The sequence below is a fragment of the Solea solea genome, chromosome 6, assembly GCF_958295425.1.
Source record: "Solea solea chromosome 6, fSolSol10.1, whole genome shotgun sequence".
Classification (NCBI taxonomy): domain Eukaryota; kingdom Metazoa; phylum Chordata; class Actinopteri; order Pleuronectiformes; family Soleidae; genus Solea; species Solea solea.
Window position 1 is genome coordinate 5,991,563 of NC_081139.1, and position 19,060 is coordinate 6,010,622.

At 39.8% G+C, this 19,060-nt stretch overlaps 1 protein-coding gene across 3 annotated transcripts in view; it reads left to right on the top strand.

Annotated features, from left to right (window-relative positions):
- The first annotated feature begins 2,203 nt into the window (after positions 1-2,203).
- itga7 (integrin, alpha 7) overlaps positions 2,204-19,060 on the top strand; it is a 33,604-nt gene continuing 16,747 nt past the window's right edge. For 2 of the 3 annotated variants that reach the window (XR_009240414.1, XM_058631569.1), the window contains exons 1-3: positions 2,204-2,674; positions 18,192-18,319; positions 18,754-18,833. Coding sequence is in view for 2 of the 3 variants with exons in the window: in XM_058631569.1 (XP_058487552.1) it covers positions 2,469-2,674; positions 18,192-18,319; positions 18,754-18,833 (414 nt within the window). In the remaining variant the exon portion in view is untranslated. The remainder of the gene's footprint in view (positions 2,675-18,191; positions 18,320-18,753; positions 18,834-19,060) is intronic. The other variant, XM_058631570.1, reaches the window with a different exon arrangement.

Below are 19,060 nucleotides of genomic sequence, written 5' to 3' on the forward strand. Positions count from 1 at the left end.
AATAAAAAACTAACTAAAATCATGGACAGAATTTTGAGCTATATTCTGCCCTTAAATATAAGCTTCTTCCTTTAAAAAAAAAAAAATAAAAAAAAATTCCACATTAAATACAGCAGGGGGCGGAAAATGTACGATACCATAATGTTGGTCAGATCACATGAGAGGAAATCCTCCTCATCCTTTCTGGAATCTGGTGTAGAGAGTTAGGATAGCATGCACAGACACTAATCTTCAATCATTTCTAATCCTCCTTTATTTAAATGCTGACATCTTTAAAGGAAACTTTGCTGCATGCTTGTCTCAGGCTTTGAGGATCAAATGATCAGTAAAGTAGCCCCTTTCTGAAAGTAATAGCCATGCAGTAAACCAACCATCTCACACAATTAAATTAATCTTTGACTTTATTTCCCTGAAAATCTCTACCTAATGAACTAATTTGTGTTGTCTCTGTAGATTATGGAAAGGTATATTTTCATATTTTATGGCACTGCAAAACAACACAAGATAGCATGACCTCTACAAACTTGACTTAAATATATCGATCTTGCATTAGGCAATTTTTTGCACAGATTGTGATATATATCCTCTCACCGGTTTGATTTAGATCTAATGGGGACTGAGTTTGTTTGGCTCATCTTGACAAAAAAAGAATCAAAGGATCAAAATCAAATCTCTCGAGTTCATTGGTTTTTTTCAAATTGAACTATTGGATTAGCCAAAAGACTGCAGAGGAAAACATGCTGGTGTTTAAGCTCATTTTCAAACACTGGCAATGCTGTAAAACAGTGCACAACAGACTTACTTTTTAAAGATCACAATATACATTGTGACAAGAGCACATTTTCCAGTATAGTAACTAATCATTTGCCAAATCTATCAAACACTTAATATCATTTTGAATTGGTAAAGGAATAAATCCCAAGATATGTTGAGCAAATTTGTTTGTGGACCAAAAAAAGAAGAAAAAATTCCTATAACAATGAAGCCTTCACTGGATTATTTATTATTATTGATTTGTCTGCTGATACTCTCAATTATTCAGAATATCTTTGTTTGGCCAAGAAACACAAAGATCTTTAGTTTACAGTCGAATACTGTGCTCATTCAAACCTCTGACTGGTGTTTTTCTAGACTAATCCTTTCAGCTCTTGTAGGTTCTTGACTTTTGTCAGTCACATGTTACTCTGATCTCAAACTCCACCTACAGCAGCTCACTGGTTCATTGTAATCTCTAATTTCATCCTTTTTCCCAACAAAAAATCACACTCATTCAATACGGTTGTAGAGGAACAAATGACAGGACACTAATAACCTTCCACTCTAAATAATTCACCTGTTTGTGTTGTTGACGTGCAACTGTTGTGCGTAAGGTTTATTGTATGGAACAGTTGTGGTGTTCCACTGACAGCTGAACACAGATTGACTCAAGAGAAAATAAAATCAGCTGGTAAACCCAGAGCAGCTGCTCGTCATGGAGACAATGCAGAGGAGAGGGCATGACGGATATAGTGATGATTCACTGGTGTGGGCACCAATAAATCATATCAGATCAGATCGGAATCCAATTTGATACGCCTCATCTCACTCCTGCAATTTTCCTGATTATGTCTGGAGTGAAATTGTCTTTGTCACAGCTCATACACTTCTCCAAGTCTTCAGAAGACAGAAAGGTCCTGTAATAAAGTTTCCCGGGTCACTGTGCACATTTCTCACATCTCTCTTTTGTCTCGAGAGGTTCTTTTCAGATCGCTGCCACCAGAAGTCAGACATCAGGCCCTTTCAAGCTCAAAGTCCTGGACTGAAACAGCCAATCGACTGTTTATTATTACAGTAGCTTCTTAACAGTGTGTTCCAGTGGTTCTCTTTCATGCTCCTCAAATCTTTAGACACCTGCAGCAAAAAAAGTGGCCACAGAAGCAGGAGCAGACTGGACCGTGTGAACTCAACAGATGAAAAGAAGTCTCCTGTCTCTCTCTCTCTCTCTCTTCAATAGCCTCCAAGTATCTTGACAACCTTGCCTGGTATTTTGGCAGCAGTCCCTTGAGTGTTGATGTCAGCTGAGAGAGGGACGGGAGGGAGGAGGGTGGGGGTACTGAAAGAGAGAGGGGAGAGGTAGGAGGAGTGAGCGGGCTATTCAAGGCACTTGTCCTCTGTCTCCCTCTGAGCATAGAGGAGGGGGAGGCGCACATGCATTGATAGAAACGCACACACACACACACTCACACACACATTCTAGTAGCAGCCACATTTTCACAGCCTGCTCTTCAGACTGACAGCAGCAAACGGAGTTGAGAGCCAGCACTGCAGAGCAACCGAGGATTGGAAACAAGGGAGGCATCTACAGGAAAGGGAAGGAGACTTTGACAGGATTTGCTCTTTTTTATTTTTTGCCTCTTTGCTCTCTGGGAGCCATTGAAGGAATCTTCTCTATACTCTTTTAAACTGAACTAAAGGACCTGCACCCAGTTATGGCAGTACCCGTGGGACATGGGAACATGGCCTCCCTCTCATCTGCCTGGACTACCCTCTTCTGGGTGCTGTTGACCCTTTCAAACCAGGTCTGGGGCTTCAACCTGGATACGACCCACACTCTGCATAAGTTGGGAGACCATGGTACATTTTTTGGTTTCTCTCTAGCACTTCACCAACAGATTACCCCAGAGCCTCAGAGCTGGTGAGTGTCATTGAGTTTGTCCTGTGAGCCATAGGAGATTTTGACCTTTTGGTGAAACCTTACATTTTCACTTTAAATGTGTGATGTCTTTTCTGCAGCTTCTCCTTCTCGTACAACACAAAATGTTCCCTTTGCCTTGACTTTCCATTTCAAAAGATGTGATTTTAACCGGGGCTCTTACAGTCAGCATTTCTATGCTGCACCCATCCTCACTACAGCCATAACTCTCAAGTGGATGCAGGAGTTTTAGCATGTTTATGCGAGCCACACAGCTCCGTGTTAATAGACGGTGATTTACTGTAAGTGCAGAGTGGATGAGAGTGGGTTCCATGCTGAATCAGCTAACAGGTAGTGATTTCAGTAAAAGGTAGAAGATTTTAAAGTGATTTTTCCTGCAGCAGCTCAGGTCTGATGCTGAACATCCTTTGGTAGGACAAAGAAAGGAGACACTAAAGTGCCTTATATTGTGTATGGATGTGTGCACGTGTCTTTGCTTGTCCATGTCACTGTGTGCTTTCTGATCTGCTGTTTGCCAATATTTTGCATAACAGTTTTAGTCTAACTGGAACAGACAATCAAAAAATATATCAAAGAAATTACTTAGAAGCAAGAGGCAGTAGTAAGTTATCTCAGTGATTTGCAGTTAAGGGGGGGATAGAGACAAGCAGGGAACTACTCTGTAATAGGCCTACGGTACTATGTAAAAGTCTTGGGCCACCATTAGATTTGTTGTTTTATCAAAAAACTATAATGACAATATAGTTTCATTATTGGAACAAAACAAACAAACAGCTTCTTCAGGTTAAAGTGTCAAGTATTTAGTGTGACCTTTAATCATTACACTTACAATAGTGTTACCCTGGCTCTCTCAAACAAGGAGTGGAACCCTAATTAGTGTTATTGGTAAAACCTGTGTATGTCTTACTAGTTTATGTCAAATATCTGCTGTGAAAAAGGTCTGTTACACCAAGTTTATTATTTTTGTATAAGACATTACATATGTTGTATGAGTTAAAGTAATTGACAGCATGTTAATATATGCATATATATGTATATATATATATATATATATATATATATATATACATATATATATATATATATACATATATATATATATATATATATATATATATATAAATATATTGGTAGACTGGGTGGACTGCACTGAGACTTTTGCACATTACTATACATATATTTCATTAGAGTATAACTGCCTTTTCCACAGCACATTCACATGATATGATAATAGTCATACATAAGCAACAGTTACATGTTAAAGTAAGTTCAAAGTATTGAAATCAGAAATCAGAAATGAGTTTAGTTTAAAACACAGTTTAGCAGCTTTCAAGTAAAGGCAATATGAACAGTAAAAATATAAAATCGTCAGATATAAATATTTATTGGCACTCAAGTCTATGGTTTACCGTAAATTATTACTATATTTAATAAAACACAATTTTATAAAATAAAGCGATTCTTTAAGAGCAAATAGCTCAAAAATGGTACTCCTGTATTTATAAGTAAAACAAATGCTATGCTGATGAAAAAAGGTCCCTGATTTGGAGCTCCATATTTAACAGTCAGTTCCTCAGTTTACCCAGGGCTGCAGTCATCGTGTCGCCTGGTAAGACTGGGGCAGTGACATCAGCCTCCACTCAGACCGTCAGTGAGAGTCAGGTCACCACCCTGAAACCTGCTCACTGTCCAGCTGCATTCCTGGAACTTATTTTAAAAACGGACTATGAGCGTCTCTGCAGCAGACAGAGACAGAGGGACTGAGGCATGAGAACACACAGCTACATCCACTGCATCAGCGGAGATGATTGTGCCAGGAGATGATCAATACACTTCTCTCTTCTGATGTGCTGAAAGTGATGCACCTATACTGGAAGCGAGTGGCATGAATAATCATACTTCCAGTTTGCTGTGATATCATCACCAGCTGCATGCATTTATGATTTGCTGTCACCAGGGTTCATGAGTTAGCATTCATCTAGCCCAAGTAACTGCCCTTTTAAATACGTTGGCACAATCCACAAGCTGGGTGTTTTTCTTAACTTATAAATACCCACTTAATAAGCAATAATTTATTTAACATGACTGGACTTATACCAATACTGTCTCTCCTTACCTATAATGTCGATATGGCAAATTTGTTATTATATGCATTTATTTATACCATTATAATTCCTTTTGATGCTGATAAAAGTCCTCTATTCACCCTCTTTTAGCTCTGTTACGTCTCATACACTGCTGAAGGCAAAGTCAGGATCTTTAGCACCTTAATGTCTGACTGTGTTCACCAGCTGGTCGCTAACTCTGTCGACCTCGTGTTTGTTTCTGAGACGACAGCGTGCAATTGATTCATTATGCTAAAATAATTGAGGCAAACTCTAGCCAGTGCAGATAAGTAAAAGTGGAAATGAGTAGAAACGCAAATTCTTCTCTAATTCTTTGTAGAGTCGTCCCCACAATCAAACCAGCAAACCTTCCACTCTCAGCAGTTCATAAAAAACATATTGATCATTGCTGCTGTCATTTTACCTAACAAGGGAAAATATTGTTCTGCTAAAACTAGAGAGTGTAATAAATGATGATATAGTCACCCATGTGGAACGTAAATTTAGCAGGTTCCGTAAACCCCATAATTCCCAGAAACATACACAGATGAAGTTTTATGGCCCCAGCGACTTTATAGCAATTTTATCGGCACTAAGAAATGTAGACATTCATGTGATTACACTTTCAATTAGATGAATGTATTATTCAGGTAGTGACACAACCACCTTTCCTGTTTGAATAATACATTTCCATTAGCAGCATGACAGTGCCCTCTCTGTCTCACTGCAGATCAGGGAGCGCAGTTACTGCGATACTGTACGTCCATTATTACTGTATCTCTGCGCGTAACTTTTCTGATGTACTGTCATGAAACACTTTGCCTGAAACCTGCTGTAATAAGATGCTATTGACTCATTTTCTCTTTTGTATCGTGGCGTCTTGGGTTACTGTTGCCTGTGGCCACTCATTGTGTTGTGCCGTCAAATTCAAGGGTGAAAATGATATTAGTGCTTTGATGCGTTGTCCTGTGCTTGCTCAGGATTGTATCATGCAGCCTTTATTGTTGTAGTGCTAATACGTATCAGCTTAGTCACACTGTCAGCGTTGCATCATTTTTGCTTGTTAGATTTGCTGGAGGCTCAGAAAACAAAAATAAACCAAAAATCACTTTGTTGTTATTATATGAATTCTTTCAAAGACAAAACCTTGACGTGTCAGGGAGCAGATATTCACAGAGATGGCAGGTTTATGTGAGGAATGTTTTTTGTGTTAACCCTAACCCTAACCCTAACCCAGCAGTGTATCTCAGTGCAGGATTGTGATGCTTCCAAGGCCTGCGCTTCCTTTTCAATACAGTGCCAAAGGCCATGGCAGAGGTCACGCATGACACATGACCACATATTGATTGGCGTGTTGTAAGGAGATCTTGGTCAGTGACATGACAGGAGGAAGTAAAAGCATGCCACACATACACAAGGTTATTCAAGAATCCCGAACCTGGTATCTGTGTTATCAGGCTTGTTGTTCTGAAGCAGAGGCCCTGAGCTGATCTTAGGGGGGCTTCTTGTGCCACTGCTGATGCTAGACAGAGGATGAGATGAGAGGGTATTTCAGTCTCAGTTATGTGTAGGTCTGCTATTTGTACTGCTATGAAAAGTGCTTCCATGAATAGTCCGTTGCCTTGTGAAGACAGGAAGACCCCTGACCTTAATCCCTCCACTGCCAGTGTTCTTGAGACCAGCTACTGCATGTTTTTTCCTGTACTGTAATTTAACTGTGTCCGTAAAATAGTGGAATCTATTCCAGAAAAACAAAATGGACATGGTGTGATCAATATTTGACCTTCTGCAAGATCACCTTCCTTAATGTCACAAAATCAACAAACATCTGCTCCAACATATAGACTCATGACACTGTGATATAGCAACAATTATTGTGATAAATGTTACGGTAACTGCCACATGTATATAACACTGGGACATGCAGTAGATTTCAGCTTCACAATTGAATGTACAGGAGTGCCTTGATAAAGATAAGGGGGCTGTTGTGCTTGCTGCTTTGATGTAGGCCACAAATCATCTGTTATTGTTTGTTAGTTTCTTTTTGGCCTTGTAAAAACACCTAATGTGGTACTTTGGTATCCTGACCCACTTGCTGACCTCCCTTTGTCTTATTTTTCAATTCACGGAAGCAATTTCCTTTTTAATTCTTCTCTTTTTTCAGTGTGGCACTGACATTTCTCACAATGCTTTTTTCCCCCACTCTGGGCTCAGATCCTGTCAGTGTGACCTTGCAGCATGCCACACATCGCTGACAGCATTGTCAGTTTGTGATTTACCATACACACCGTCATTAGAGCGACAGTACAATTGGTTGTGTTGCATCACAGGGAATGTGGAAATGTCTCAGGGTCCTATAAGGTTCATGTTTAGTGTGGACCTGGCTTTTTCTGGGTGAGATACTCAATCTCATTGGCAGTGGGGGCCACCAGGTATAGTAGATCTAATCCCAGACATCTAGTCTGGAGTTTGGTTTCAGAGCTTTGTGAAGCTGAACAAATCCTCTCATTGAACCAGTGGCTTGATTTACTAAGCTTCAAAAACAAGTCACCAATAGATGACCTTAAGGTGATTGGAAATGCAGTACTCTTAATGGCACTTCAAGACCTAGTAAAATAAAATATGCTTAAACTCTCTTTTCCTGTGAGATTGAAGGAAAGACATAAACCCAGCATCCTCCAGTGGCACATTTGTCCAGTTTTATGTTTGATACTCATATACTTAAATTGGACCCAGCATAACTGCACCACGGAGTCTCCACGATGAAGAATTTCACCTAATTTGCATTAAAATGGCAAAATAATAGCTGCTTTTTTATCACTGGCTTAACAGTTGAGAATGAGCCATACCCCCTTCTCCTCCCTGATTCAATTCTTTTCTACTGCCCTCTCTCTCTCTCTCTCTCTCTCTCTCTCTCTCTCTCTTGTGTCCTATGGTAACTCTTGCTAAATCTCTGAGGGGCCATTCATGTGAAAGCCTTGTAAATATATAGGAACTCAAACTGTTGCAGTGTTTATTTATATGAGAGATCAGTGAGAGGAAAGGTTTTATAGCATGGACTTTACAGTCCAGGGTGTATGCATGCACTCACACACACACACACAGAGCTATTCTTCTTAGGACACTGCACTGACTTCCATTCATTTTGACAGCCGAAACAAAGCTTTATCCCTAACCTTAACCGTGACAGTGAATGCCTAAAATAAGCACAATTCAAATTTGAAATGAGACTGGCCTACATTGGACCAGGTTTTGGTCTCCATGAGGACGACTAGTCTGGACAAGGTCAGTGTTTATGCTAGAAAAAAGGTCCTAGAGAGGTAACAAATACCCGTAGATACACACACACACACGCACACACACACGCACACACACACACGCACACACACACACACACACACACACACACACACACGATTAATGCGCTTTACTGCCTCCCACTTACTCTCTGTCTATTTAACATTCTCCCATTCCTCCACTGCTCCAGTTTGGATAAAGGCTCAGTGGGAAGCAGCGCTGCCCGGCCGAGAGCTTTTAGGAATATTACTCTGTGTTACCACGTGTTCTCTGGGGACAGACGGACAATCTGCAGAGTCAGGACGAAATGTGCAACTTAAATCTGAAAGGGATGCATTTAAAAAAAAAAAAAAAAAAGCACAGTGGCAGTGTAAGAGGAGCAGGACCTGATTCTGTGTCCACAGTTCAGAGATAGTTGACACATGAACACAGTGGCGTCATCTGAGATTATGTATTTGTGATATTTTGTTGCGTGGTCAGAACAAATAATCATTATCTTAGGTGTGAATTACTCGTGTTTGACAAGGATCAGGCTCGCTCTCACTGTTATGCATTACCTTGGTTGACATGACTATGAATATCATATGATCGGTGTGTGGGGGGAGGGGAAGAAGGTCTGATGAGAATGGGAACTGTGGGGATGAATAAATCATGGCAGGCCTCTCCTTTGATTAAATGTGTGTGTGTGTGTGTGTGTGTATGTACGAGTGTGTGTGTGTGTGTATTGAAGGCAACTGTGTTGCCTCTGCTAAAGATGTAGTTTAATCAATTAGCTGATGGCAGCTGATTGTGAACTGGGACCAGAAATGAGCCATGGAAAGCTGATGGGAACAGGAAATTGGGACAAATGTGGATGCGGTTTGTTTATATTTATTTAAAAAAAGATTGGTTTGATTGTGCACGATGGTCTGAGAGGGTTTATCTGATGCCCTTTGCATTACTAATGGCCTATCTTTTTTCTTTATGGCATTTTGCCTTTATTGGACATGAGATAGCCAGGGAGGCAAGGACCCTTGTTATGGCCTTTGCTCTGTTTGTTAGTTTTTTTCTAATTTCAGCATTGTAACTGATCCCACAGCTTTGAGAAAAAACAGGGAAATGACATATAAAAACATGCAGTTTATTTGGGAATATTGTGCAGAACCCTGTATCTTTTTCTAAATGTTTGAGTCCATGTAAATAGACATTACACAGACCTAAGAGAATTAACATGACATTACAGGGAATCTGACTGTCGACCTATTAGTGAAGTCACTGTTTTAACATAATTGTTTCAGTTTTGAAGGGCAAGCTTCAAGGTTCTTCCCTGACCCTCTTTTTGGGGTCCCTGTTCGAAAATGAAATGCCCAAACTAAATAGAATATATCTCTGCAATTACAATCTCTATGTGAATTATCTTGGTCTCAAAATACAGATAACACTTGTGAGATTTCACCAGAGGTGTACGTTTCACTGTAGATACCACTGTGCCAGAGTAAATGCAGATGGGACCCACAATAAATGAAGGATTTTTCCCTCGCCCAAAGAAATATATTAAATTAAAATAAATATCACCTTTAAAAATGTGCATTAGGAGCTTAAAAACTCGTGGAAGTCATGTAACAACATGTGGCCATTAGCTGTGCAAAGTCTAATGATGCTGAAGTGAAGCAGAGTGAAATTACAGAGGTTTTAATTTTACTTACATGTCACTATTGGACTAATAAAAACTTGTTTTGGATAAAAAAAATAAAAAATGATTAAAAAAATCAATATATTCGGGGCATTGAGCCTCAGCCTGTTCAGGGCCATAACTCCGGCTGTGATTGGCCAATCTGGGTGATTGACAGTTCATTTTGATCATCAAAGCCAATAGGATCAGACTACAGGACGCAAATGCATATGACGTAGTTTGACGGGCATTCGCCCTTCTCCAATCAAAACAAGCTAATGGCCGTCTGGAATGACCAATCAGACCAGGAAGAGGCCCCAAAGCATGCTGGGAAGTCTAGTTCACCGTTAGAAGCAGCTGTGTTCCGGTGAAAACAGCTTGTTTTGCTCAACGATAAAGGTAAGACAACATTTCTGGTTGTATTTCTTGAAAGTGAGTTGTTGTTTTGCTCTTATTTTGCGGCTGGATCTGTGAGTTTTGGTCGTAGAGTGATAAAAATGGTATTGTGGTGACTCTACTGTCAAGCAGGCATGTTGTTTTTTTTTCAACATGGCTAGCTGATTCTCTGGTGCCGCTTTTAAATGTTTGCGCTGTTATGGTGTTTTCGGCTGGTGTTGGTTAGATTACTTGGCGTTTAATCTGTGTTTGGTGAACATAGGAATGGTTGGAGCTTTTAGCCGAGTTTTTTTGCCCCCGGTACCGGGGCTACTGGGGTCAATATGACTTGAACTCTGGAATACAGCAATTAGTAAATGCCCACTTTATTCTTAATTTGAGTTAGGAATTTTTGTTCTTCCTCATGAAAAAAATCTATACTGTTTTTTTTCTGTCAACGTAAATTAAAGTGAAGTCAATTGTACAGTATTATAAATACCAGACTTTAGCGGAATACGATACTAAAAGGTTATAAAGAGCAACTGAAGGTGGAAGATGAGAACCAAGTATCTGCATAGACAAATCAATAGATGGATGAGTAGATAAGGGGGAAGAAGAAATGTGGGAGATGAAAAGAAACTGGGGAGGGACAGTGTCAGGGCTACATCCTCTTCTCACTTTGGACCTGAGGGCCAATCATTACCCCATCTCTGTCTGGAAATAGCCGTTCCTTTATTGATCAGTTGTGTGGCAGGTGGTGAGCTCAGGGTTGTTAAAGATGTACATGAAGTCAGGATGAAGCTACTATTGTCTTTTAAAACACACAAAAAAATCATTATGACAGTGTTGCGATGAAGTGGCTTTGGAAATGATTTCACTTAAATGAATGCCAAAGTGCCCATGTGATGCCCGTTGAACAAATCCTTAAAGCGGGAAGTTGAGTCACATCCGTAGGCAGTGAACCGTAATATCCCAAAGGGGTTCTGTAAGGATTGGCAGCTGTTTCTGTCTCTCCTTTTGCACTTAACTGTGCATTACCAAAACCCCCGGTCTCTACTGTGCAAAGTGGGAGACAGTTGAAATGTTAAAAACATAATGATTCAGAGCTCAGTCACCTCATTCTCAGCTGTCGTTGTCTCATCGGCCACACTGAAAGGAGAAACTGGAGTCAGGTGTGAAGCAGACTGGTTTTACGAGACTGATCGTCACAGTGGACAGTTGGACAGGCTGCAGTCAGCATGTTGATCCAAAGTTTACACAGTTGTTGCACAGCCTTTTGTTGTCTGGTGTGTATCTGTGCATGTATGAACAAAAACTCGGGTTATTTCTACACTCTTAGCCATATTAAGGTCTGCATGCTTGCACACATTTGCCTTGTCTGTAAGTGTGTGTGTGTGTGTGTGTGTATGCAGGTCAGAGGTCACTGTCTTGCCTTAGGATAACAACAGAAGGCCTAAAGAGCCTCTGGCCCCCATGCCGATCCCATAGAGCCACTGTTTAACAGCCACACACTGCTCTGCGATGGACAGATGTTAAAGGGTGTGAGCAGATAGATTTAGAGGCAAAGGATAAAATAGTCAGCAAACTAATATTGGAAATGTGGTGGGGTGGAGTGTCTGATGCTGCATTTCATAAACTTCATTATCGTTCAAGTGCCCACGCCTTGAAAATTCCAACGAAGGGCTTGGTTTTGAAATGGTTTCTAGTTTCTGTTGCTCTTTAAAAGCATCTTCAGGCGAAAATATGAAGTATGAAAAAGCTCTTGTCCCTTTCAACATGCCGTTGAGATGATGTGCATCTATTTATAAATGTGGTCAGCTGATTATCCTCTGATGTGATCCTCTAATTCCCCTACTTTTGTGTCTCTCACACATCATTTCCCCCACTTTTTTGTCCTTTTTTAGTTCGAGTGCATGTATCTCGCCTCCATAAACAAACTGAATTCTCTCGGGATTACTCAATATGTTTTGCAGATGCTTGTGTGTATGGTTTGAAGAGGCAGCCTTGTTAGCCTCAGTTTGATGTCCATGAACTTCTCAGTGAGAATAAGCTGGTCTTTTTAGTTGTGTAACCGTTTGCGTAACAACTCATTTTATGCATGTGGCATCAATAAATAATATTCAACATGCTGTAAGTGCAAGTGGATGAAAGTGCCACAGTGAAAATTACAGAAGTTAATCATTATTTTTATGGTTGCCAGTTTTTCATTAAGATGAAATAGACCACCGCTATTAATTGTTTTTCTGGTCTGCCATTGTGATATTTATGCTGATCTATGGCTGGCCAATGATTTAGTAAAAAATAATGTAGACCACAATGTAATTTTCTTCAATCTTTTAGATGTAATATTATTCATTAAAAGGTTCACTATGTTTATGCATTGTCTAAACACACGTTGAGACAAATCACATGTAATAGTGTCGGATGTTTTACATCTGAGGTCAGGAAAGGTTAAGGATAAACACTTTCATTGAAATGTGATTTTTTTTTCATGCATTGTGGTAAAAAATATCCCAATTTCATGATTATAGTGAATTTCCTTTACAATTTTGAATGGGGGGGGGGGGGATTGTTCATTTATCACGTGAGCAGCTTGAGAATACTGTCAAACAATAATATACACTCTTTTGATTTATTTTGAACTTCCCAAACTGGAATCCTGCACCTTTCAAGTCATGCCAGAGCCTCACGATTTACAATGACCTTATTCAAAAGTGTGTTTCAATTGGATCCTGTTAAATCGCATGACCAAACCTTGTATCTGTAGTTTGATGGTAATAGTTTATGTTCATAATTCAAAACACGATCGCAGTCAATGTCGTGTGTCGTTATGCTTAGTCTGATTCATAGAGGTTCTGTGCGGGTCTAATCTTTGAGTGAAATGTTCCCCAGTTTGTTATTTTTCTTTTACTTCAGAACCACAGGTAACTGTTTCTTCAGCTTTTACTTCAAAGCAATAAAGTAATAATCTGACATTTATTGCCATCATTATCAATATGAACTGATTTGAATTGAATTCAATCACATTGTGTTCCAGTCTTTTGGACACTTGCTGAGGCTGAATGTGGGGATGTGACTCATAAGAGTTGGGGGAGGAGTGAAGGAAGATGGCATTGTGTGTTAGTGTGTCTCGGTCTTTGTGTAGGGGTTTGGTCGGGGGGGGGGAGGGGTGGACAGGATTGTGGAAAGTATATGTAGGGGTCACTGCACAAGTGCCCCTCCATGAAAAAAACACATGGGTGCGAGTGCAGTGTAATGAAGGGGCTGTGTGTTGTGTTTTTGTCTGTGATGATTAGTTGGGAAAACAAGTGTGATTACAAAGGGCAGGGCTGTACACCACTGTGAGGGAAACGGAGGCATACACTGTGTGTTTTAAACAATGGGTTTAGAGATTCTTCAGTAACAGCATTCATTCATTCATTCATTCATTCATTACCACTTATACTTTCACGGTCATGGCGATTGGGTGGGGGTGTAGCCAATTGACTGACTATCCAGCTTTGACTTTACTATCCAGCTGACACCAGTCTATCATAGGGCTTCCATTCACACCTCTTGTTGTGAGGTGATGGCGTTAACCCCTGCACCAACATGCAGCCCCTCAATCATCAAATAAATTGGTTGTGGACCGTGTCAAATTTAAGCTCTCACAGTACAAATGTAATGAATAGATAAACTTCTGATTCTGATGATATATAAAATGATATAACACTATCACAATGATTTGTAATCACTATATTTCCTCTTTTCTTTTACTTAAGTTTTTTGAACATTGACTGACATCTTGATGGACTCTCCATTTACACATGGCATTAAAATGTGTCCTGTATTCATATAATTCATCCTGCTTACTTTCAATGATATCCAGTGTTGCTACATCTCAAGTCACACATTTAAAAGTCTCAAACAGGCCAAAAGTCATTCTTGCAAGAATCAGGCAAGTTACAAGTCAAGCCGTATGATTTCCCAGATATTCCACATTTAAATATGCTAAAAAGACAGCCATATTGAATTGCTAGAATTTCAAATAAAAAAAAAAACCCACAGAGCCTAAAATGTAAATTTTGGAAATGCATTTCAAATATTAATCTTAAAAAACAGCACATTTAGTGCAACTGTCCTTCGTGTCAAAATTAAATTTCACGTCGTCGTGTGGTGTCACTTGGTTGCCAGGTTTGCATGCAAGCAGACTCCCAATGTTTTCCGTGTTTCAAAAGCAAATTGTAACGCTAACCCAACAATATTTGAGAAAATGTAAATATTCCATAAGTAAAGTAATTTTCGTGTCATTTTACTTTACTACTTTTACGAATGTTAGTCAAGCAAGTCTCAAGTTCTCAAATTTGCAACTTAAGTTAGACTCGAGTCCCCCACCTGTGGTCTCATGTTTACTCTCTCTACACTATATGTGTCACTACATCTATTTATGAATAACATTAATACTCCAGGAGATGTTTGTTGATGGGGCTCACTGCTGTGATCAATCTGAATCAAGTTTGCATTTGTTCAACAGTTTAATTTGAGATAGAATACCTGCAACACTGCTGACATCCCTGTCAGCCTCAGTTGTACTTGTTGTTGAAGTTCAGAGCTAACCAGCAGATATTAGCATTCCAACATGCTAAAGTAAATGGACTAAGACGGTGATGTTAGAATTCAGCTCAAAGCATTGCGGTGCCATGAGACTGGCTGCAGACCCTCAGTGTGATCAGTTAGTCAGATATGTCTAATGCAGACTGGTTCCAGGTGCATTATCTAATCTGCACCTAATCTCTGTGAGCAACTTGGTTATGTAAAACACACACACACACACACACTCACAGGTTTGCACAGCTACTCTTGTTAGGACTCTGCACTGACACCCTATAACCAAAGTGTTATCCCAAATCCCAAATAACCAGTTAACCTTAGTCGTAGACACACCACACACAGAGTCTGGTTTCCATGACTTCAGAGGACATTACATTGACTTCAATTCATTTTCTGGAGACTTACTTTAACCTCTAACCCTAACCCTAACCTCATCCTAATAATAAAACATGTCTTCACCTTAAAATGTAACAATTTACAATGCTTTTTATCCCGGTAAGAAAGACAAGTCCCCATAATGTAACTGTATAAACTGATTCAGGTCCCCACAACATGAGTAATACCTGTAACACACACACACACTTCAGCCATACTGGTGCCTGTGGTGTCTGGGCTCATGTGGGCATTTCTCTAGACACTGTCACACTCAACACCCCGTTATCTCCTGCGGGCTCAGTGTGCAGCAGTTAAAACAAACCCTGTGCCCACACACACCTCTCACTCCTGGTCGAGGAGCTGCGGGTTCCCTGTAAGATGAGCTCGGTGGTAGAATTCATGATCACATTATCTGACTCATACTGTGAACAATGAAGTGAGCTGGGAAGTCGGTAAAGGGCGAGTAGGTGACAGCATTGCTCGTTCATGACATGTTATCTGTGTCCAATCGGGGACATGTGTTCCTGTCTGTATCTCTGCATTGTCCAACTTTTACTTCTAATTACCCCACACAAAAAACCTACAAAGGCCTGGGCTGTGAATGTTTATTTGTGGCCAGTAACATCATGGTTATTCTGTTTTATTCACGCAAATATGATATGTCATGAGCATCCTTTTATTTTTTAATTTAAGCTACAATCATTTACTTTTAAGGATGAACTGATTTGAACACCGTCAACCCATGTGTTTTTGGTTGATACAACTAAAAACAAAAGTTTACATATACGTTTTCAAAGTAGTGTGAGCAATAATTCATCATGTGCAGCCCCCCAAAAGCAGTAATTAATTAATAACAAAACAGAAAGAACATTAGAACAGCTCAACTGTTTGACCCTGTACTGTCTCACACCTGATATGCTCTAATATGCACTGATTATAATACCTAGACCTGTCCTCATCTACTATAACATAAATGTGGCTCTAAGAGGAATAAACCTATTAACCTCTTGAGCAGACACATCCAGTTTTTCATGTTTTCTCACCAAGTTATTATCTCTTAGAGGTCTATATCTCATATAGCTCATTTTAGGCTTGGAAGTCATCCAACTCTCTTCTCCAAATACTGGTGGTCTAGTCTAAGATCTTCACAGACCTCCCACCCTCACAGCCTGACACCTGCCTGTATGTGCACATTGGTGAGGAGTGGGAGGGGGTATTACTGGGCCTTCTAAACATAAACTAGAGCCTGCTGAAATGATAAGCTGTAAGAGCGGGTAGATCTTATCAGTTTCTTCTCGTGATATGCTCTGACCAGATCACAGTTGTTTAACGTGTTTTCACTGGATTAACACTATATATCACTTGTAGAGCACCAGTCATGTAAAGTTATGTGTATGTCTGTGCTTTGAACCATTGCTTTCAGTTCCCAAACATTCAGTTAAGAGAGATAATTACAGATGCTCTCATGACTGCACCTTAGAAAATGTAAAGTCACAAAGTCAGTATATGCTGTCTGTGTGGTATCATCAGTGGTAGTGTGTGTGTGTGTGTGTGTGTGTGCGTATGTCATATATGGCCTGAATGCAAAATTAGTGCGATAGTGTATCATGTTTATTTCTCCACTTTCACGTCACTTGTTGTGCTTTATATCACGTGAGCAACTTGAGAACACTGTCTCGCTCACCAATATACACTACAGTGTTTTGATGTTTTTTGAATTGCCCAAAGTGGAAGCCCCCATCGCTCCAGTCAGGCCAGAGCCTCATGATTTGTTATGACTTTATTCAATTACTTTTTTTTTCACTTTATGTTCCCAAAATATCTAGCTGTGATGCAAAAACACACACAAAAAAAAGCCATTGCTATTTGCTAAAAAAGCAACACAGCAGCACATTTGATCCACTCACATACCAAGAACAGAATTAAGCCATTATTGTCAAATAAAGCGCTGTATATAACCCAACTATGCTGCACATGAGTAGAAAGGAGGTGCTGTACACATGACACTTACAGTGTGTTGTGGCTGCCACTCTGACAGCACTCAGATGTCCCCTCTGTTTATACTGCATGCGTGGTCCCTGCAGTACTATCAGCTTGCACCACTGCATTTATCGGCACAAATACTTCCCAGCTACACAGAGTTCTAATTTAAGTGTGGACACAACAAGGCGCGTATGACGGGAGGGAGCTTTGTAGCTACTTTGTAGACACAGCTGAGCCAAGTATTTATTTCAATCATTGTTATGTCATTGTTATAATTAAATCTAAGCAGTTTGAAAACTGCTCTTGTTGCACCATATTTGATCTTTGTTGTGTTGGATTTAATCCTTGTTAATCCTCTTTCTTATTTTTCTTTTTTTTCAAAGTATGATTTTCTCTTCACCTGCATCTTTTCCCCTCATCTCGCTTTCATCCATGCAGCATATCACGCCTGACAGTGTTTGGTGGAATGTGGCTCAACGTTCAGTTTTTAAATAGCATCTGAGTCTGAATGAGCAGCTCCTAATAAGGCAGAGAGGGCAGTGACACTGTCCCCAGAATATCAGCAACCACCTCACTGAGCGTAAAACTGCTCCTTCTCTTGATAGCTATATAAGATATAAAAGCCGCATGATTCAGAGAGCTGTGTTCAGTCAATTTCAAGTCATGCCAGCTCTTTAGGCGGTGCCAACAAGATTTCACCTTGCTTGAGCTGCAGATGTGTATAAGTCAGAGGCTTCTGTTACCTGAGGCTACCATGGTTTTATATGGAGTAAGAACACCACTCCCTTTTCAGAATAAATTTTGCGTCCATGGTGTATTTATTGTTTACGATTGACTTTTTTACACTTAACTTTGGTCCCTAATGCTACATAAAGGCTAGCCTACATTACTTGTGAAAATCTTCTTCATGAGTAGAATACCCACTGACACCATTTGAGTACCAACGCGATCATTTGCTGCACCTGTATATTAAACAGACCTCCGATATACAGCAAATAGAGCTCTCAAGCATCAACTTTCTTTTATGGTGCCCAGTATTTAATAGTAATTCTGACATAGGAGATGTCCCACTGGAACATCAGCCGTGACATCATGTCATTTAATGTCTCTGGTCTTCCTTCAGGATCCTGGTGGGGGCGCCACAGGCAGCTGGACTAGGCTCCTTGCGTGGCAGTCGACCAGGAGCCCTGTTCAGGTGTCCAATCACACCAGAGGAGTACGACTGTGAGAGGGTGGATATAGATGGAGATGGTGAGTTTGTAGTTGCAGAAGTTAATTTATAAATCACCAAAATGCTTATTAAAATGTCAACCCATTGCTTCAAAGGAGTTGTGATGTTGTGCATTTTAACTGAAAAGTACAAATACAAATAAAAAGTTTGATTCTGACTTTTTTATTTGTACATATTTGTATTTGTATATATATATATATACATATATATATATATATATATATATATATATACACATATATGTGTATATATATACATATATACACATATATGTATATATTTAAATACACCCCTGGCTTTTACCTAGTCATATGCATTTCATAAAGCGAAAGTGTTTCATGACTTGAACTCAAGTAACTCCATAAAATAACAAAATGCTGTTTGCCTACTGTGGCCATGTTCCTAATTGGTTTACAATACGGAAACCACCACTTCCTCCTGTGTTTCCTTTCAGTGAACCTGGACAGAGAGAGCAAAGACAACCAGTGGTTGGGAGTTACTGTCAAAAGTCAGGGGATTGGAGGGAAGGTGGTGGTGAGTAACGAGCACATCATGTAAATTCATCAGCACAGGAAACCACACTTGGTCGAGAACGATGCTTTGTTGTTCTGCTGCTGATCCTGTCAGTCGTGGACATACGCTCTCAGTTTTGCTTATTTTGGGTGGGTTTATTGGTAGAATTTGAATATTATATCCATACACCTGACCTTGGAACAAACTTCTTATGTCATAACTGTAAAATAAAAAAAACTAAATAAATA